The sequence below is a fragment of the Chelonia mydas genome, chromosome 13 (assembly GCF_015237465.2).
Source record: "Chelonia mydas isolate rCheMyd1 chromosome 13, rCheMyd1.pri.v2, whole genome shotgun sequence".
NCBI classification, from domain to species: domain Eukaryota; kingdom Metazoa; phylum Chordata; order Testudines; family Cheloniidae; genus Chelonia; species Chelonia mydas.
The window spans coordinates 22,774,430-22,796,720 of record NC_051253.2 but is presented as its reverse complement, the minus strand read 5'-3'; the positions used below and the strand labels follow the sequence as shown (position 1 = coordinate 22,796,720).

The window sequence follows — 22,291 nt, the reverse complement described above, 5'->3', positions numbered from 1 at the left end:
ATGACAGTTGCTTTAGCATGGCCTTCCTCTACACTGGGAACAGCTCTGGAGCTGGAATTCTCTGCTTAAGCTGCTTTCATCCTGATGTCAAGCACATTTTTCATTGTGGTACCATGTTTTCAGCCCACTGATGATCCCTCAGCACAACAGAAATGAGAGCGCAATGCTGGCTGACTGCCTGCTTCTGTCACTGAATGTGGTATTGTGCTGTACTTTTAAAGCAGTTTCTTCACTTGCACACAGGGCCTCCTTAGACAATAAGTGTTCCACAGACTTGGCATACCTAGCATGTGCACTGAATCATCTGTGCAATTCTCCCCGGCTCCGGCCGAGTCTTCTCCAGGAAAAAGGAGAGCATGCCCCAACTGCTGGCCTCTCACCCGACAACCCTACCCAGAGCAGGGTGAGAACATCGTGGTAGAATATTACCTTGCCCTTTCTACATGAGGTGGTGAACTATGAAGCCTAAATTTGCCTAAAAGTGCGTCCTCAAATCAACTTGTACTGCTGCATCCAAGCAACAAAAATGCTTTCTGTTCCAGATCTAAACCTCTCCAATCTTTATTTCCACTTCAGCCGTGCCAATGTAAGAGCAAGTCAAATTTTCAAGCTAAATGACCCGAGCCCTGGGAAACTGCACCTCAATCCTCTCCTTTCTGGGCTACATCCCAAGAAGGCTACCATTACACACCGAGGGTGTGGTGGTGCAGAAAGGAAATAACCAAATTAGAGATGAAGGAAACACGAGATTTGCACACCACTAATAAAACAAAACTACCTTAAACATAATCGAGACATAAGAAAAAAATCAATACATAAGAAAAAAAATCAAGACACAATTTGCATTTAAAAGTGATTTATTCAACAAAGGAAATTCTATTGTAGTTAGCGAAGTGAACTGATTGTTTCTGACCACCATGTCCTTCAAGATTTCAGAACTGGTAGATTTCATCCTCTCACGCCTACTTTTTATTCACAGATTGGAATAGAAAAAACAAGCTTTCATGCTTTCTCAACTCTCAACTGATTTAACTAGTTGAATACACTGGAATGAAGAAAACGTTCTCTCTGTATCAGCAAAAGGGGTTACTGCTGTCAAAAGCTAGCACACTCAACCTCTTCCATCAGTTCAGCGTTCTGACTTTCTTGAAAATACGGCAGCAAACATGTACTGCTTGATAATATTTTCTGAATTTAATTGAACTGATTTTAATAGATTATAATAATTTTTGGACTTAATATAAATTAATTTCAAATTTAATTTTAAATAGTTTTTTTAAGTAAACCTGCATTTAGTTAAGATTAAATAAAAAAAATTTTTTTAAATCAATTTTATCCACTCTGCAACCACACAGGCAACCATGATTTATTCACCATCCTACCCACAAGTGGGAGTAATGATGATCTACTTCCATCACACATAAGGTAACTGGGGCACAGAATTTCAATCATTTGACAAAAGCCAGAGAGTCAAGATATCCTGGCTCCTAGACTTCTGCTCCAACCTGTAGACCATGTTGCCTCCGTGTTAGAACCAAGCTCACTTACTCTATTCCAATCTCAGCTGTGCAACCTTGGGAAAAACACTTAACCTCTGTGTACTTCAGCCTTCCCATGTGTACAGGGACAAGTTATCTGTCTCTCAGTGGTGGAGCTAGTCTGTGTGTTAACATGCTTTGAGATCCTCAGGCAAATCATGGTAGGAGGGTACGCCAAGGATTATTTTCTGTTTGGTCCTTCATTTATTAAAGGAAGGCCTCCTTGGAATTACAAAGATACATATCACATGTGGTTAGTATGTTTCTAATTTGCCTTAGAACTACTCTAGTGCTGAACACCTACTTAATCGGTGTAGTAATTACTATGAAAAAAAACTCGGCAGCGCCAGTCATTTCCTGTTGCAACCCATTCCAGAAGCTGGCCAATTTCACTGTGCATTAAACCAGATAGAATAGATAAGCATAGTTTACTGCTCAGGAATGCTGGGAAACAATTGGCAAGAGATTACAAGGAAGGTACATGAATTAACTACTGACCAACAGCATTAAAAAAAAAAAAGAAAGAAAGAAAGGACCAGAGAAGGATACACTGAAGGATCAAGTTAAGCTTCATGCTTAAGAGATTTAGGGACAGTAGAAAAACAGGAAGGGCAGAAACATAAGCTCCTTACTTGGATTGCTCAGGTTATGTCTACACTTAAACAACTAGAGTGGCACAGCTGCATCACTGTAGTGCTTCAGTGTAGACATTCACTATAGTGACAGGAGGGATCCTCCAGTTGCTGTCGTTCAGTGGTTCCCAAACTGGGGTTCGTGAACCCCTGGGGGTTCGCGGGAAAAAAATTCCCTAATGGCAGACAGAGCTGTCCCTAGGGACCCCTGGCAGCACGGAGCCAGCAGCCCAAAGCAAGCATATCTAACACACTGAGGAGATTTAAACTTCAAGACTCCTTATAAGAAATGGAAAGGGAGGTGGATAGTTTTTGCAGGCAGCTAGTATTGCTTTTTAAATTATTATGAAGAACAAATTTAAGCTTTGTTGTAAGGTGTGTTGTTTGCCTGGACTTCTCAAGACCTGAATGCTTGTGTACGAGGAACTCTTTGAGCTGGATTCTTAAATACCTTCATGCTGTTTCACATCTGATACTCCTTGATGAAACACAGGAGCTTTGTCTTATAACAGGCTTATTCAAAAAGTGATACAAGTTATGAAAGTGAGATCTTGAAAGAGTGTTGCCATTTCCATAAATGTAATAAAAATACCGTAATGATAAATAAGAATTAATAATAAATAGTGTGTAATAAGCATGTCATAAAAACAAATTTTATATTTCCAAGATCATTGCTTTTATGAATTACACTCAGGTAAAGGAGAAAATCCCTGGAAATATTCATTTTTAGGAGGGGGTTTGCGAGACTTGACATCTTAGTGAAAGGGGTTCACAGGTTGTTAAAGTTTGGGAACCACTGCTGTAGTTAATCCACCTCCCCAAGAGGTGGTAGCTAGGTCAACAGAAAAAATTCTTCTAGCACGGTCCACATGGTGGGGTTAGGCTGGTTTAACTACATGGCTCTGGGTGTGTATTTTTTTACCCTGAGCAACATAGCTGGGTTGACTTCACTTTTTCAGTGGCATATGCTGAAACAGTAAAAAATGTTGACTTTGCACAGAGACAGAAAATTCCGCAGCTTGGTAACCGTTCTCAGGCCTTTAGCAAAAGCAACTGCCAAGGACAGGTTAACCTCACCATTGTTCATGATGCATGAACAGTCCCTGTGTGCAGCTTGGTCATCTCACGGAATGTCACTAAGCAAGTTCTAGAGTTCAGAGAATGCAAAGCAGCTGGCTACCAGCATGCAGAGTAGGGAACTCACCAATACTCACACATGGCCTTTGCCTGCCAGATTTAAATAGAAGGGTTAGATGTAATAGGGGGAGGTGCGCTCAGGGAAGGAATTTGAGCTGGATCAATAGCGCTTTTCCAAGATTGCTTGGGAGGAATGGTAACAAGGCTACCATTACAGGTGGTCCCAGGTATACAACGGGGTATACGACGGATACTGAAATGACGAATATCGGGGAATTTTTCCCCATAAGAAATAATGCCCCCCCCCACCTCGTTCCACCCCCTCCTCTGGACGCGCCCCATCCCCGCTCCTCCCCCTCCCTCCCAGCGCCTCCTGAACACCAGGGGAAGCACCCAAAAAAAGCCACACAGAAGGTGAAGCAACGGATATGCTGATTGGGACCAATACGAATTGGAACATGTTCCCCTATTGATGAACAATGGATATGTGAAACCGACAGATAAGAGGAAGACATATCCCGGGAACCCCCTGTACTGGGTAAAATGATAGGTATCTTAATGACAATCCAATACACATTCCATAGTCACCACTGCAGGAACAATGGATCATTAAAAGCAATTAATCAGAATACTGGGATTTTTTGCACATCATTTCATAAACATACACTTCATTGTACAGCAATCAAATTCTATGTCTATAAGACTACTGTAGAGAGATTAGTTATACAATAGTTAAGTGGTTTATATGATGGCTGGACTTGAACGAGTGTTTCTAACCAACACCTGGCATTCTGCCTTCAACCTACTGTTTGAATTTAATGAGAACTACTTCTATTCCAGCACCTTCTGATTGAGCAATACAGGTATTATGTTGGCAGTGTGGAGAATTAAGAACATGTGGCTAAGTGGTTTTCAAAAATACCAAGAGTTCAAACTATTCAATAGCCAACTGTCTTAAAAGAAACCCCCGAACTGTCTCAACGAAATACTGCGGACTTAGAATCTAGTCCAGGTTTTAAAAATGTGGAATCTAAAGTAATGTTCCCCTCCCAACAGTTTTTACAAACATAACATGTTTTCTGTTTTCCTCCTTTGTTGCTATGTGAAAGACTCAGACTGATTATACAGCAAAACAGACCACACAAAATATTGTGAACTTCAAAAGTACACAAACTGAAAACAGAGAAACATGCATTTTCCTTTAACCCTTTCAGATGGGATAATCTACCCTGCTCATTCTAACAATAAAATATTTTCAAACAGAAGTATGATTTTTAAATAGAGGGTCTCTTTGCAGCCGGTGTATATTCTCGATACAAAGTGGTAAGCTAGCTAACTAGCAGAATCCAGTAAAAGATGCTCTGATATGATGCATTGATTCTTAAGGTTTATTCTGTTTCACACAAGAATTCCGAGCCAAGAAGCATATTTATGTGACACTGATTTAGATTAAAATGCTATGAGAATTTATGGAAGATCAAGATGGCCAAAAAGTGTGTTTTTAAAGGAATTAACTACTCTTGTTCATATTCCCATTAGGGTTTCACCTTGTTTCCACACATTTGTATATTCTACTGGAGTGCAATATTGTTCTAACTCTACATCCCGCTTTCTGAACAGAACTTAAATGTACAGTAAAAAAGTAACTCAAAATGTGAGCACTCCATACCTGCAAATGCCCGAGACCTGCGAATGGGAAGGAGGCTGGATGGAATGGAATACAAGTTGAGGTCTGGGAATCCGAGTTCTGGCAAACCCAGAACCAGGCTTTCCAAGTTTATCCATGGTCTTGGTTACAAGAGGAATCAATGGTTGCTTTCTTTCAGCAGCAGCAACCCATCCGTGTGCCTTTGACAGTCACAGAGCAAGGGAGTTGCTGTTATTCCTTGCGTTACATCTGCAGCTGATTGCAAAGAAAGCAAAACCACAGCACCACCTACTCATGCTGCAGAAACTCTGCTAATTGGATGGTAATTCCCTCCTCCTCCTCTCATCCACCCAGCCAGCCTGATGTAATAATATCATGGTAAACATACCTGTGACTTTAAATATACAGCTATGCAACCCGTCCAAGAGCTATAATCATCTGTCCTGTGCTGGGAATGCAATACATACCTGAAGGACATAGTGAAACCAGCTTCTGGCATTTGAAAATTGTATTGTTATATGTTTAGATCTAGAGAAACTGTCTGCTCTACCATTTTCCACATAACTGATGCAAATCAGACAGGGAACATGTCCAAGCCAGGGCTAGTTAAACGATAACTAAAATCTCAACCATGTGAAAAGTAACTCCCATGAGTGGCATAAATAGCTCTGAACAATCAACCCACCTGAACTGTACCAAGGGTCCTCACAGACTGGGATACGTTAATCTTTCAGTAATCCCATTGAGAATGCATTATATCTACCAGAGGGTCAGATGATATAAGTGCACAAATTGAAGCCCAAGAACTCTGGGAGAAGAGGAGAAACAGACAGTTATACGGCTGTTCCAAGCTTTGGTATCATGTTCTGAACCTATTTCCTGACGAGTTAGGAGCGTAAAGAGCAGTATTAACTGGATTACAGTAGTACCAACAACATGCAACCAAACATATGGCAAGATACAAATCCCAGGCCCAAAAACTCATTGAAGACAAGCAATATATGACAGGAGAGAGGGAAAGGATAAAGCAGTCATATTCCCTCCTTTTGTTCTTTCATCAGCGGTCTTCTTTCCACCTTCCTTCCACCCTCAGTTGTTCTGAGATTTTTCCTGTCTGATTTTCAATGTTTGTTTTCTGTTCCTTGTCTTTTCACTAACACTGAGTTACCATAATCGCTGCAAATCTTACAGAAAAATAAAATCACATTTGAAATGTACTCAGCGAAGCCATGTGAGGCTTGTCAAATACTCACAGATCTTCCCAATGTTCCTAGCACTAATGGTTCTATGGGTCATTCTCCTTATTACTGGGTCAAGAGAAGGGGCACCACCAACTGAATTTCCTCAGAAGGACTCAATATTTAAAGTAAGAGTATGCTAAGGCCATCTCATTTGTGAATTCCTTCTACTTATTAACACAGCCACTATTCCAACCTGCGTACTAGTAACTATAGACCCTATGTAGGGGATTCCTAACCACTGGATCTGCATAAATTTAGATCTAGCGGCCAGTCTGCACTAGTTTATTCATTGCAGACAAGCATGACCCATGGCAGCAACATGTGGCACTCTACCCACGTTGCCGTCCCTCCGCAGGGCTAACTTAGGAACTGAGTGAGGCATGGGGCTATGTGCAGGGAATCTGCACTGGGGTGAATTTCACCCCAACCCATTTGTAGAAGTCAGTAAGTCTGTCGCCCGGGCATTAATATTAGCTAGGAGGGGAACATTTCCAGTTTTCTTAAAAGTATAAAAATTACCCTCACTTCTGTCGTGTTGAAGAATTTGTCCTTTTGATATTCTTGGAGCTTGACAGAATGAATGTTAAATGTTAACAGATCTTCAGTGGGTGTAACTGGCGTCACTCCATTGAAGCCAGTGGAGCAGCTTAGGACCTGTCCCCCAAGAGGTCTCATGCCAAGTGCACTGTGCTCTGACACAGGCTGTAAAATTCACAGCCTTTTCTTCGCCTTTTAGATGATCCTTCTACAGCTCCCCCTTAAAATTCCTATGAAAGAAAACAAGTGCACATAACTACCATTGCTGAAAGAACAGAAGGCACGTCACACCCCACAGACGCCTTCTCCCAGCACTTGTAGGCAGCCTCAACATGTCTTGCCTTTGCCAAACAGGTTTTCTGATAATACAAGTTGTCTGCGGGATACCTAATAATAATAATAATAATACAAACTAGATTCACAGTCCTGGGTTTTTAAAATGGACAGTGACTCTACAAGACAATCGTTCAATCAAGTAAGCTACAAAATGGAAGCGTTTAGAGTATATAGGATGTACTGAAACAGGAACATGTTTCAATTTGTTTATGTAACTTAATTCCTGGGAGCAGAGCAGCTTGTGCACAATATTTCAAAACTGAGTTTAACAACAAGGGTACATGTATGCAACTCAGAGTTGCTCCATATCTTGTATGGGGCTAACTGGGTGAAAGTACTGAGCCTATCCCGTATTCATTCCTTTTTGCATTAAAGTCGGTGACTTGCTGGCATCTGCGAGGGATAATTCGTGTGAAACTCTTTCCAAAAAAAGGACAGAAAGTCACACCACTTGCTAAGCTTGTGCTCCGAGTGCAACTCCACTGTTCTGACTCTGATCTCACAACACTGAGAATCAGGAATCTCTCCAGTGAAGTCAGTGGGATTACACGGCTATAAAGCCTAATTGGGTTCAGAACCAGGCCCCTCACGCGCATCCTCAGTCATGCATCTTCCAGATGGAAAAAAAGACACAGCCAAAAGGAAAAAACAAGAATTCATTTCTGGCTTCTGAGAGCATTTGAATGAGTCATTACAACAACCCAGCACCGGGATTCGGCTGTTAACAATATAGGTGACTCCATCGTCAAAACATGAATTGCTGCTTAGTGGTCTGCCAATGCCACACAAAATGTTTTCAGACAAGATGGCCAACACCAGCAAACCCTCATTTCGCTAGGGGAGTGCGGGGGTGGGGGGAGGCCTGAGGGGCGCTGTAAGAGGTTCAGATAACCAGGAGGTTCAGTCAAGCAGACTGCACATGCCCCACAGGGCTGAAGCCTCCGGGTAAGCTCATGTGCAACCCCCAAGATCTCTGTAGATACATTCCTGTGAGAATTTTGCTCCTGCAGGATGAGCTCTGCAAGAACAGTTTCAGATGTTGCAACACCTTTCTGGGTACGTGGTGTTAGCCTGCAGCCACACTGCTGGTTAGTCATGTTAGAAGCTGATGGGCTGCACTAACTTGAGCAGTAGCCTATACCACTGTTTGGGCCAGCCAACTTGAGTCAAAAATCACCACCATATTTCAGTTAAGAGTATGCGTGGGCATGTGAGTCAAGTTAAGGGCACCACTCCAGTAAACTCTGCAGTGAAGACAAGCCGCTAGAAGTGACAGCAGAAACAGATATTGTAGAGTGCATTTTAGCCATTCAGACTTCATATATGCTCCCAAGTGAAAGACAGTGTTCACCTGGAGTGAAGGGTGAAAGTCTGTCACGTCAGCTGAAATCCCATAAGAGAATGAGGTCCTTTGCTCAAAAAGCATGAAGGTTAGAAAGCACTCTTTACATTTTACAGAGTGCCCATTAACTCTAGGTACGTAAAACAACATTAAGTCATCCAAGTAATTTTAGCTCTTCCCCCTGCTCCTCATCAGAGATCAGGAGAAACCTCAAGCTACACTATCTATCCATCCACACATCCTTATTGAGATTAAGAAGTAATTATAGTTTTTGTAGTCCCTAATGAGATGAGCCTGTGTGATGGATGGATAAGATTATCCAAGTCTCTGCTTGTTCTCAGAATGATGCTACAGATAGAGCCCTGCACGGATACCGAATTTGTACCCGCATCCAATCCACAATCTGCAAGCATGCAGATGAGGATATCCACAGATATAAAGCAGATATCCACAGATTTGCATGGCTCTAGCTACAGAGGCATTGTTGTGGCTTGGGGTAGTGTAAAGTAACAGTGAGGTTTATTTAATGGTAACCAACCAGTAGCAATAAAGCAGCTACAGAGATTTTTGGACCCTATAAAGCTCCCAAGTTTGTGGTTCTACAGCTCCTCCAAGAGTCAGGATCTTGGTTTTACATCTTACCTGGAAAATGGCACCTCACGCAGCCCCATGCTATGCTGGGGCATCAGTTCAGGGCTGACTCAGAGGGGAAAGCATCACCTTCAGTGAATCCCCAACATTACTTTACATCATGCAGCCACCTGGCTTTTAAGTCGGAGGATTCAATCCAAATACTGCACAGGTGAGAGCCTGCTCAATGGCACATATAAGACCCAATCTGATCCCAGCCTAAGACTGTAAATCAGAGGGCATAATCCTCCATTTGTGGATTCATAATCTGCTTTAAAGCACCTACGTGTTATGTGACAAACAGAGGATCAGAACTTCAAGTGAGAATAAACAACAGGAGCAGAGGACTCAGAAAAGCATTGCAGATTCTGTTTTCATGCAAATAAACTTTAATCTTGTAATTGAATATCTTTCTTTAAAAAAAAAAAAAAGGAATGATGGTCAGGGAATACACTAGCAGCTGGGGAAAACGGGGTGGATGCAGTGAGAGCTACAGACAAGCAGTGGAACCCAGAGTTACTTCTGTCCATTCAACACACTATCAGCAGCTGCAGCCGTGCTGTTCAGTTGAAAGTAGAGCAGAAGCTGGGAGCTGCCTGCACAAAGCAGGAATAGATTGCATACCATGGGAGGTGGGCAGAGGGGAAAAGAAAACTTGCAGGATGGGGAAATGGAGACGAGGGCAGGAAGAGGCACTGCCGAGCAGGCTCTGCATTCCCAAGTGGTCTCAGCATTAGCTGACCCATTATCTCACCACTTCTGCTGTTCCCCAGTGTGCCTCTAAAGTGGCACATGAGAACTGAAGAGTTAATAGTGAAGACGTGGTGGGGGGGGGACGAGAATGCAGAAAATCTGTACACAAAAGCCCAGAGTTTCAAATTTTGTACACAGATTTAGCATACAACATCAATGATATTTCAGTTATAAAAGTACCTTGGGCCCTAACATAGCAGTCATCAGGCTTGAGAGCCATAGTGAACTTTGAAGAACCTTTTCATTTATAACCCACCCATGTTGACTTACTCAGACCTTTGTCAAACATTCTCCTTTTGAGTTAAAGCTTTCCATGATTGCTCCTGCCTAGAGTAGAATTGCAACCTGTATTTCTCTTTCTTAATCAGAGGCAACTTTCCAAATACAATAGGGTTCGGGGGCAGGGCACCCAAAGGGGTGAGGGTGTGTGTAAGTAGAAGAGAGTATGTATCCTAGATGCTAAGGTGGGGGCAGCTGTACTGGGAGGGGATGTTACATAGAAACGTTATAATTATCAAAACCTAAAAAATTTTTTTTCCCCAAATGTCTTTTCTCATACTACACCAAAAATCCACTGAGTCATACTCTTCCGGCCCCCATACCTTGTATTGGGATGCTGTATCATTCACTATGCTGTTTTGCCACTAGAGCTTATTTAAATTCTGATGTGAGTAGTTCAGACCCACCTTTGTACATTTATTTTAAAACATTCTGCACCCTGAGTTTGATTCAGTCCTGTTTGTATGGAGCATTCATTATTGGTGACCGTTCAGGCCACCAAAAATTGATTAACTTGTGCACAAATGTACATTTGCTTGGAAGTTTCTACTCCAAGTTAGTTACTGTCCTGTTTCAGTCATCCATTCTGGGAACCAGAACACTTGCAAAATAGCGGTTAGGAAACAGCACCAATTTCATTATTCCTGCATTTTTCAGACGCCATTTAAGAGAATGCATTTCTGCAACCAACATTTTTGGACCCCATTAATTACATCACTTCACACTAGGGCCAAAGCTCTCTGTTCAGTTGTAAGCAGCTCTACAATAAAGTTTATCTAAACAAATGTATGTCTCGTCACTACTGTAAATAATGAGATTTAAAACCACCCAAAACATTTCCACTGCCCAAGGAAAAGCTGTAACAATAGACGGAAGCTCTAATACATAAAAGCCACTATTGCTTTGATGAATGAAGTTATTTACTAACTTAGTTGCACAAGTTTCTGCCTCCAGGGCATTTTTCAAAGACTGTAAAAAACTGCAGCTCTTAAATAAATTTCAGGTTATGACTTTGTTTACCTAGCTGTTGAACACACACCTCACTCGGCCCCATAGGGAAATAAGAACAGTAAAGAAGTTAATGGCGTACAATATCTTGTATCAGGTTATATCTTTCCAGCTGTACCTTTAAGACAGATACAAACCTGATGGCAGAGTGGAATGAGAGCCACCAGTCTAGCATGCTAAATACATTTTAGTAGTCAGTCAGGTAGCTTTAGGAATAAAAATAAATGGTGGCCCTTGCAACCCACCACCAGATGACATGAAATGCTGCCTTTAACTTCTGAAGACAGAATACAAGGATGGGGTTGGCAATTGGTCAGAGCACCTTCCACCCTCTAAGTTCAGCCCCTTACCATAATGACTGAATATCCAATTTCCGCGCAGTAGCCTCAGTCCAATGTGAACTGGACAAGAGTCCACATCACAAAATACCCCAACATAACTGGTCATCTCTGCAGAGCAGCCAGGAACTGACCAAGCTACCCTCTCTCCCTAGCGCTCACCCCCTCCACACCAGGTTTAGGACCCACTGGCACAGTGTGATGTTGAAAGCTTGCACTACTCTTGGCTGCCACCTACTCATTTCCATGGATAAAGAGCCTGCAGAGCTCAGACTCCAGCTCTCAACTCGGCACATTCCAAACACTAATTTCACTCCTTCCCTCCTCTCCCGCCCCGGGAAAAAGTTAAAGGAGACACTCGCTATAAGACTTGAGACACTTGGGGTACCCAGATGGATGGAGCTGTAGGGCAGGCAATGCTATACATGGACCCACTATTTCTTCTCCTGCTGCCCTGCTTTTCAGCATAAACCACAGAAATTTAAGGCAGACATCTTGTTTATTTCCTGCCCCGTAATTACAAGGATCTCCGCAACAGCTGGATGGTCACCATGAGCTCAACTTACTGTGAGTAAATGCATTTTCCAAACATCCCAGGGGGTTTACCAATCGATAAGAGCGAAGCACGACCACTATGAAGGAGCACAGCTGCGCATGCAGCTTCACCGTGTTTTGCCTGAACGTGGGATCAGTTGCTCTCGGGTTCCCAAGGTTGTGTATTATCCAAAATGAACTCGCCCAGCGGCAACTAGTGCCCGTATTTTATTTGAAATAATAGTCAGGCAGGGATTAGAGAGAGAGAGAGAGAGAGAGAGAGAGAGAGAGAGAATCTAATCACAGGGAGGAGGGCTGAATCTCTCAACAAGACTATTGTGAGATTTCCCATTGCAACCCATGCCCAGACACAAGAACTAGCAAACTCTGAAGTCAGGATTTAAAAAAAAAAAAAAAAAAAAGCAAATGCTGCTTCTTGCAAACTCAGCATATTGCACCTTCTTCAATCTTGCCCCCTTTTGCATTTTTGAAGACAAAATGTATCTAGGTGCCAAAATCCCTTCTGGAATTCAAAACAGCTTGCAGCTTGTTCATTTGCTCCAAACCAGCCGCTGGTTTGGAAGGTAGAACGGGCCACTCTCTGGAATGCCAGCATTCTGCTTTGTAATAATGCACTAAGAGACCATATAAATTGAATTCACTTCTCCAGAGCAATGTTGTTTCTCTCTGTGCCCACAGAACATTAGCTCCCAAGCAAGCACCCACACATCATCATGGCCAAGGTAACCTCCCGCTCTCAGTATTTTTGGACACAGGCTGTGTTTTATTTTTCTCTCTAGTTTGTTTTTTGAAGCAAATGCTGCTGCACTGGTTTGTGGTTTTGGATACCAGCCAGCCTCTCTTTGCTAAGTAAAGTATGACAGGAGCGCCAAACGAGAGAGAAATACATTCATCTGATAACATTGCCAACGGGGTCCTCTGTCTACTGAAATACAGATAAAGCTGTCTGTGCGTACCAGTTTAACTCCCTCGCCAGCCATCCCCATCGGTTGCCCTCTGAGAGCCTTTGCTCTGTTCTTCACTGCAGAAGGAGAGCATTTACTTTAAAAGGACATATTGTGCGGCAAAAGCAAGGGAGAGTTTTGTTTCCAATTCAGAGGAGCTGGGGGCACTTTTGTCTCTGGACAATACTCTCAGTTTCACCAGGACACTGACGCCCACTAGTCTCACCCCAGAAAAGAAGTCTATTTACTTCGGCTCCCTGATTAACTGCATCACTTGTCCTCTGCTTGCTAATTAGAAGCTTGCTGGGGAACCCCTCTCCAGGTGATATCAGCCAATGTTTGTACTCAAAGGCATAATTACTGTTGCATTGGTTTAGCATGGGCTACAGGTCTAAACTTGCAGCCTGTTTCCACTCCACAAGATCTTTGTCATCCATCCAGTGGGAACCAGAGCAGGCCCCTAAGGAGGGATTCAATTGTTTTCTTAGTCATACAATCCTTTTCTTATGGAAAATGTCATGTGACTGGGATTTACAGTCAGTCATTTTCCTCATTTGCCATCCATGTCAGTAGCGATTTGGGACCGACATAGGACAATATCATATTTAGCGTGTTGACCTTTTTCCTTTAAAAACTGTGCCGTTAAAGACAACTTGGTTGCCTCAGTTTACCCCACACTAGATCTTCAAAAAAATTTAAAAAAACAGACTGATCCTTGCATCATGCACAAAAAAGCTGCTAGAATGACAGCTGGAACAAGCTCGCTCTCGGTACTTGCAATAAGAACGCAACAGGGGTTTTCACAATACAGCTACCAGTTTCATGAGGGGGCTATGAAAAAGGACATCAGATACAAATCACTTAGTAATAACTAAGCCTCTTTATAATCCTACCTCAACAATCCAGAAGAACCCTCAGTGGAAATTCTAGTTTAATTTTTCCAAGATATTTTAGGGCAAACGATAAATGGAATTACATTGATCTTAATGAAAGCCAAGATGGGCACATTGCGTAGGTGAAGTGAGGAAATACAGAATTTAATTTGTGAAGTGAAGTGAAGATCTTAAAGAGAGATGAAATAATAGTAAGATCTGATTAGCTATTTTCATCAATAAATCTCAAATTGTTTTACAATGAGAGCAAGTATTATCCCCAATTTACTGGAAAACTGATACAGAGAGGTGAAATGATTGCTCAAGGCTACACAGAAGGTGGTCAGTGGTAATGGCTGGACTAGAACCCACATATCTTTACTTCCTGTCCACCATCACATAACATGCATCATCCTGCATCCCTCACATATCTACAGGTTAGAGCAAGGAACTGGAAGCCACAACTCCTTGTTCTGTTGCTGACTTGCTGTGTTGTCTTGCAAAGTTACTTAAGCTTCCTAGACTTCAGTTTATACCCAAATGTGCAATATGGAAATAATATTTGCTTGACAGTGGTGTTTTGCAGCTTAGTTTGTTTAAGATTCTCTGATGAAAGACATTGTATGAAGTACTAGAGATGGACAAGGGGACAGAATTCCATTCCATACAATTTGGCATCATTTTACAGTTTTTCCCCCTCCCCCTAACCCCCCCGCCCCCCACACACCCTGAATTTCAGGTATCTCTAGATTAAGTTTAAATGAGCACACATCCATTACACAGATAGATATGCTATAACAGTGATTTGGTTTCTTAGTTCACAAATCCTGCATGCCATCATAATTGTACTATCTGAACTTCAGGTCAGCTCTAGTAAGTGTTATAATCCATCAGTTCTAAGCAGCAAAGCATGTCCTTCACAATTGATATTTTCCCCACATGTGCGTGACTCAATTCGGATGTTTTATTGTGTTCAAATGTTATTGTGAACTTTATGTTGAGCTCAAAGGTTACAAATCTTTTTATCTACGTTCACAGATGTCTCCTCCAGCAGCCAAGTGGTGTTTCCTTTACCTTACAAAGTCTTCCCTTTCCTTGCCTGCTGCATTGACCGCAATTGGATGCTCATTTCTGCTGTAGGACTGCACTCATTACTTACATGCCAAGTATACAAAGAGTAGCCTTGGAGAAGCAATTCTTTGGTCATGTTTAATGTTACCAGTGTTTTGTTTGATCCTCCTTATTAATGTTTTTCTTCTGGCAAAGCACCATATCATGTACTAGTAATAGCAAAGTTCTCTTTTTTTTTTTCATTGCCAAAAAGCTTTTTTAGTATGTACTGGAGTTTAGTAAAACCTCAAGTTCTTCTGCACTAGTGACTTTAATTAGTTCAAGTATTTATTTTACCAGCAATGAGTGATGTAGTTGCATAACGTGTTTACTCAAATGATTTGTAAACAGATCTAGGGTGCACTCCTTCGGACACTAAGGGTGTGATTGTGTGCTCTCCTACTAGAAGTGCAGCACACTCAGGCACAGCTGGGTGTGGAAGAGACAGCATAAAGGTGGCTTTAAGCCATTGTTGTGCCCCTGGGATTCTGGGATTAGTTGAGAACTGGTGCGGCCCCAGCATAATTCTGCTATTCAGCATGGCAACAGAGCTTTGTGCTAGGACTCCACTCCCTCGTGCCCCCTACAGGTCCCTTCTGCCCACAACCTCACCCCTAGCACATTCCCATACACTAGGACTGGCCAGGAGCCACACTTACATGGGAATTCTCCCCCAATCCCTGTACACCAGCACAGTGCTGCACAGAAACTGTAGCAGCAGAAATAATCTCTCCCTTACTAGTGTGTCAGAAGACAACATTAATTGAAGACAAAGGGACTGCGTACAGTAATAAATGTTTGCAGGATGTGGTCCATAGTTAGAGACAGTGGTGCTGTGCATGTGACACCTACGAAGGCTATTGGAGAGCTTTATGAATTGGGTCATATTTCCATATATTGAGCCCTAGAAATTCACATGGATTGAAAATATCTTCTACAAGACTAATGTATCCATTCAGATCATTCTTGGTGCCAATTTATTAAAAAAAATCGGAAGACATTACAAATCCTACAGTAGACAAAATAAGACAGTGCAGCCAGCCATTGGCTAGAGTATTTTTAGCTTTCAACACCTGTACTTCACCATACATCCGCAAACAAAATTTGTCCCAATGGTTTTACACGTGTTGCTTGTAACACCAGGGGTAATGCCTTTAGCTCAGGTCCCAGATGGACATTTGTACTCTGCAGCCATTCCTCCATGGTGCAGATGGGAAATCACAGGCATTATAGCCACACCAGTTCAGCCAGCCCTCCTAATTCTACCCTGCAATGCAATGCCTCATGTTTAGTTTTATCCAGAACCCCTATTCTCAGCTAAAGTGCTGAAGCACCTACCCTGTAGTGTTTCAACAATCCCAAAATGCACCAGGTACAGGAACAAAGAATCTACGTAACAAAGAATCCTCAAGCCTCATCCCTTCGGTCCCCCTAAAACCCATGCTACTCACAGCACTCCATGGTATACAGAAGTACTTCTGCCCACAGCTATGCATCCACCACTCCACACCACTTACATAGCAGAAAAACACCCAATTTTGCTTCCCCCTCAGACAACCTGCCCCCAACTAAACATAAATGCTACTTAAGAAGAGCCCACACCAATGACTGCCATTTGGTGGTGCAAACAACCACTGGTGGGCACTTGAGCCTGGACAGTAGTTTTGGGAAGTTGTGTGTGCAACTCCTAGTGTACAGAGTGGTATCTCTTGAGCATCATGTCTTGTTGTGACCCATCAACTGCCCTGTCAAATGTTTTCAAGATTCTAAATCCTGATTCAAGGGTTACAATGTAACCATGAGCAACCATTCATCCAACCATAACAAACAACTTACAATGATTTCTGCAGATCGTGAACCATCCAACACACACACACGCACACCAAGTTACAGAATATCTAGACACACAAAGTGGGAAAGGCTTGATTGCTCAATGCCCCCCCCCCTTTTTTTTTAAACAAACAGCTTTAATACAAGTCCATTTCTTTCTACCATTGAGGGGAAGAAAGTTCTTGGGGAATTTTATGTGGCTCAATTTAAAAATAGTTTAGGGAACAAAAAGTTGAGTTTGTTGCCCCCCCCCTTAAAAATCCTCTAGTGAAGCATCTCCCTGGCACTTCCTTATTGCCTACACATATTTTATATTAATCTGACATAAGTAGAAGTGTTATGTTCTGGATCTGTTTTAACACTTCAGGCCCAATTCTATTACTACTGACATAAGAACAGAATTGAAGTCAACAGAGTCACACTAGGGTAAGTGAAAAGAGAATCAGGCCCTTCGTTATTATTTCATATTTACATTGTGGTAGCATTCAGAGGCTCCAATCACAATCATTGCACTAGGTGCTGTCCACTGAAGATGTGGGCCCTGCTCTGCACAGCTCACATGTAGTGAAGGATGCTTTACAAGCTTCATCAAGCCATGTGCTGGGAAAACTGTGGCCAGAAGACCACTAGGTACAGTTTCTTCACTCTGATCTGGTCTCCTCCAAAATCAGTAAGTCACACCTTGCTAGCCCTCTGAATGTCAGACCAATGGAGGGACATTCTACCAAAGGGTTTAAAGGCAAAGGGTCATACGACGTGTATGTTAGCACAAACCCCATTCCACCCATGACTTCTATGCAAACTCAGACACTCAATCACTCCTGTCCCTGGCTCCTAACCTGCCTGAGAGCAGAGGGATGGGTAGACAAACCCAAAATGAGTGAAATAAGAGTTCAATGTGATGCTAGTTTTGCATCTTTTTTTCCACCTGCTTTCAGGCTAGAACTTGAGAGTCATGTTTCAGGTCTGAAAAGCTAAAATCATCTCTCTCAAACCAAGCTGCTGGAGATTCTGCTAAGCATTCTAGTACCAACGCAGGGTTTGGCTCCCATTTTGTTTTACAATTCTTTGCAGGAAGTAGTTTTGCAATTAACAGAAAGTACCACAGCAAAGATCCATGCCACGGACCTTCTGCTTTCACTGAGGTTAGAAAACAAAACCCAGAGTTGTAACACACTAAACCAAAAATCAGAGAAGTTCTCGTTCCTGCTGCAGATCAGAATGTTTTTGGTTCTGTCACATTTACATTGGACAATGTTACTGTACTGTTCAAAGTCAGGAGAACTCCATTACATCAAATAGGGAGTTGGGGGAGTCACACTCAGACGACATTTAATACCACTCTTGAGCCTCTTCTATGCTGAGGATTGGTTAGGCTCCTGGTACAGGTTAAGATCAGCATTGAGGTATACCCGAGTTGTACCTAGCTCCAGACTAGGGGCTGTTCTAGAAGTCAGAAGCCCAAGCACCCACACTGTCTCCCAATATACCCCCTGAGCTTGGGCTGGCATAGAGCTGCTTACACCAACTCTATAGGTGCTGAGGTATCTCCCTGTGCTGGAATCTGACCACTTTATAGCTCCATTACTTTGGCAGAAAGGAGCCTGGTGGAACCAATGAATTGAGCCCTCAGACTCTTGAATTAAAGGCATCAAGTATCTCCTCTACTGCTCCCAAAAGTCACCTACCTCTCCAGCTAGTTACAGAGGAAATGCTGCCTTTGAAACAGAGTGGTTACCATTACTTCCTTGTTTTTAACACTCATGTGCACAAACTGGAGCAAGTCCAGAGATTATGGAGCTTTAGCCAAGCAGCTGCGTTTCAGATCAGCTGCAGGGATGTATACACAGCAATCTCATGCTTACCTTCCACCACAAGGCAGGCAAGGATTTCCTTCCACTTGTGCTAGCTGTGATTTCAAACGTTAACATTGTCTGAGATTTACCTTAGCGGAGAAAAACAACCTTCATCAGTGTATTTGTTTACCTGTTGCCCAAAAAGGATATCCTTCCAATTCCATTATACAGTGGCCATCTGTTATCGAGCTAGTGGTGCTTGGAATAAACTGATCCCTATTCACTAGAGAGCATTACAAATCAGCTTCTCGCCGCTCTAAACAAGATCTTGAATAGCTAATAGACAGCTTCTTCACAGCTCGATGTATAACGATCCACCCTCTACCTCAGAAAATTAACATGTACAGTGCCACAAAGCCATATTTTAACTTTTACAATGCAGAAATTATGTTCCAGGTTTGCTTAGACACTAGTACATTTACTGTTTGTTTTTTTTAAGATGTCAATCTGAAGAACAAAATTAGGCTACAGTGTACAGTTACATACAAGATGAATACTCCATGGGCACATGTGGATGGAGGATCATGTTCGTAACTCAAGACATTTCAAGGCCATCAACAAATAAAAAACTGATCTTTTTCCTTGCCACACGGCAATGCCCTTATGGCAGGCTTGTTAGCTAATTCCCATTAATTCAATACAGATATTACTCAAACAGCACAGCCATCTATCCCCAATCTCATGACATGGCACTTGGACTGGGAACCTTGTGGCTGGCATGTAATAGCTTTTCCAAGTGAGGTGAAAGGCATCCTTCCCCTGATTCTTCTACATAAAGTTGTCTTGTTAGTTTCTCCCTAGAAGATCTCATGGTTTAATGACTAAATACTGAATATGTGGTGAGGCGGGTTGGAATTAAGTGGAATTCTGTTCTTGCTCTGCCACTAACTTCTTGGTGGCTTAAAGCTAGTCACTTATGGTACATCTTCACTGCAAAAGACTCCCAGCATGGCCGCAGCTGGCCCAGGCCAGTTGACGCATGTTCATGGGGCTTAGGCTTTGGGGCTAAAAATTGCTGTGTAGACATTTGGGCTTGGGCTGGTGGCCAGGCTCCAAAACCTCACGGGGAGGGGAGGGCGGGGGTGCGCGTGTCTCAGAGCCTGGGCCCCAGCCTGAGCCTAATGTCTACACTGAAATTTTTAGCCCCGCAAGCCTAAGCTAATTGACCTGGACTCTGAGACTTGGTGCTGCAGGATTTTTATAGCAGTGGACATATCCTTAGGGCTTGATTTTCAGAGGCTGGGGTGGGGAGAGGGAACTGGAAGACACTCTAGATCAGGGGTGGGCAAACATTGGGGCCACACTGGGGTGGCAAAACTGTATGGAGGGCCAGGTAAGGAAGGCTGTGCCTCCCCAAACAGCCTGGCCCCCACCCCCTATCCGACCCCTCCCACTTCCTGCCCCCTGACTGCCCCCCCTCAGAACCCCTGACCCATCCAACCCCCCCGCTCCTTGTCCCCTAACTGCCCCCTCCCGTGACCCCCCACCTCTAACTGCCCCCCAGGACTCCACCCTCTACTCCCTGTCCCCTATCCACACCCCTGCTCCCGACAGGCCCCCCGGGACTCCCACGCTTATCCAACCCCCCCCCCCGCCCATTCCCCATCCCCTGCCGCCCCCGCCCCAGAACCTCCGCCCCATCCAACTGCCCCCTGCTCCCCGTCCCCTGACTGCCCCCCGGGACACCCTACCCCTTATCCAACGCCCCGGCCCCCTTACCATGCTGCTCAGAGTGCGCATGGCAGCGTGGCTGCGGGGACAGTGGGGGAGGGGCTAGCCTCTCTGGCAGGGAGCTCAGGGGCCGAGCAGGACGGTCCCGCGGGCCGTAGTTTGCCCACCTCTGTTCTAGATTTTCACAGACAATGGGTCCCGTGAGAATACTGAAGCCCCCAGAACGGAAGGTCACCCAGGACACAAGTTAAAACAAAAAGCCTCCTGGTTACCTTACACAATAAAGGCCTGATCCACAGCCATTTGAGGCAGTCCATTGATTTCAGTAGGGATCAGAATGGGGAACAAATATTTATACTGGGCTCTTCAGTCAAGCGGAGAAAAGTAGAAAAGAAGCCAATGGCTGGAAGTTGAAGCTAGACAAATTCAGACTGGAAAGAAGGCAAAATTTTTAAACTGTGAGGGTGCTTAACCACTGGAACGATTTAAAAAGAATTCCATTGCTGACAATTTTTAAATCAAGATTGAATGTTATTCTAAAAAGATATCATTAGGAATTATTTTGGGGGAATTCTCTGGCCTGTATTATACAGGAGGTCAGACTAGAGGATCACAGTGGTCCCTTCTGGCCTTAGAATCTATTAATCTAGATCAGGACCCTTAGGTTGAAGCTCCTCACACTCTTTAGCATGACAACAACGGAAGGACGTTTTTGGTAAGTCACACCGTGTCTGAAACAAACGTTACTATTTTAAAAGGCTCACATCCCCATTCTTAGAGGATTTACATTTACTTCATAAAGATGCAGACATGCCAAAAATAAAAACCCTCTGTATCGGAAAGAATCTGCTCCCCATACCAAGACCTGTCAGCGGGATGCTTCTGATTTCACTGTCAGGCTGAGCCAAACTGGTATTTGCAAGGTTATGTTGGCCTAGGGAAACCACAGACACACCTAGTATACTACATATCAGAAAGGATGGTCTCACACAGATTTGCTTGTTTGAACCCACAGACTCTTTCAGATCACAAAAATTAATACCCAAGTGTGGATGGTTATGTTGCATCTTTCATCTGCACGTGTTTCACAGACTGTGCACACCCAGCACCAGTGAAACTATCATCTTTGCAGCAGAGAGCAGCGGCTAGACAGACAAGTGCAGCAGGTCCCGCAACTATAGAAGCCTCTTACTGAAACATAGCTAATCATTTAGATCTACTGGCACCAGCTTGTTCTTCTGAGGCAGAGTGTCCTGGGTGTGGCTGGTTGAAACTGTTTTGTGAGAAATCAGGGATTTTCTGCTAAACTAAAGTGTTTTGCAAAGAGTTTCTGCTTTTCACAGAAAATTTCCATTTTTAGGTTAAAAAACTGAATGCCCCAAAACTGAAATCTTTCAATTCAGAAATGCCACTGCAGTATCTTGTGGGAGTTGTAGTTTGAGCACCTCATGGTCCTTTTCTCCTCTATAAGCTGGGCTCCCTGATTGGACTACATCTCCCATGAGGCATTGTGGCCATCCAACTGCCATGATGCACCACCTCCCTTCACAAAGCAGACACTGGACTACATCTCCCAAGATGCACCAATCAGCGAGCCCATTCTGTAGAGGAGAAAAGGAGGACAAGGCATCCAAACTACAACTCCCATGAGGCACTGCAGTGGCATTTCTGAATTTCAGAATCTAAATGCTTCTGTTTTCAGACAAAATATTCTAGTTTTTGATTTTTCACTGAAAATTTGAATTTTTCTAAGCAAAATAACCCATTTTTTGCCCTACATTAGTCTTGGGTTCAATCCCCACAGATTACCATAGTATTCCATGTTTAAATAAAAATAATATGGTAGTTGGAATATAGCACTGGCCACTTGACCAGGATGGAGGCAATGATTGTGAAATGCCAAGGGACATTAGAGAGGCTACTAAAGCAGAAAGTGAAATAATAATGGTTGATTTCAACTATCCTCATATTGACTGATATGCGTCACCTCAGGGTGTAATGCAGAGATAAAATTTCTAGACACCATAAATGACT

At 43.1% G+C, this 22,291-nt stretch overlaps 1 protein-coding gene across 14 annotated transcripts in view; it reads right to left on the bottom strand.

Moving 5' to 3' along the window:
* The window catches only part of ARHGAP40 (Rho GTPase activating protein 40), a 76,569-nt gene that overhangs the window by 43,100 nt on the left and 11,178 nt on the right, over positions 1–22,291 (bottom strand). For 4 of the 14 annotated variants that reach the window (XM_027819553.3, XM_027819554.3, XM_043527089.1 and 1 more), the window contains exon 1: positions 4,977–5,220. The exons of 2 other annotated variants lie outside the window; for them this stretch is intronic. In XM_027819553.3, the coding sequence (XP_027675354.2) occupies positions 4,977–5,092 (116 nt within the window). In that variant the 5' untranslated portion in view covers positions 5,093–5,220. Of the gene's footprint in view, positions 1–4,976; positions 5,222–5,640; positions 5,764–6,721; positions 6,964–22,291 lie in introns of those variants that run through there. 8 more of the 14 variants (XM_043527095.1, XM_043527093.1, XM_043527094.1 and 5 more) reach the window with 4 other exon arrangements.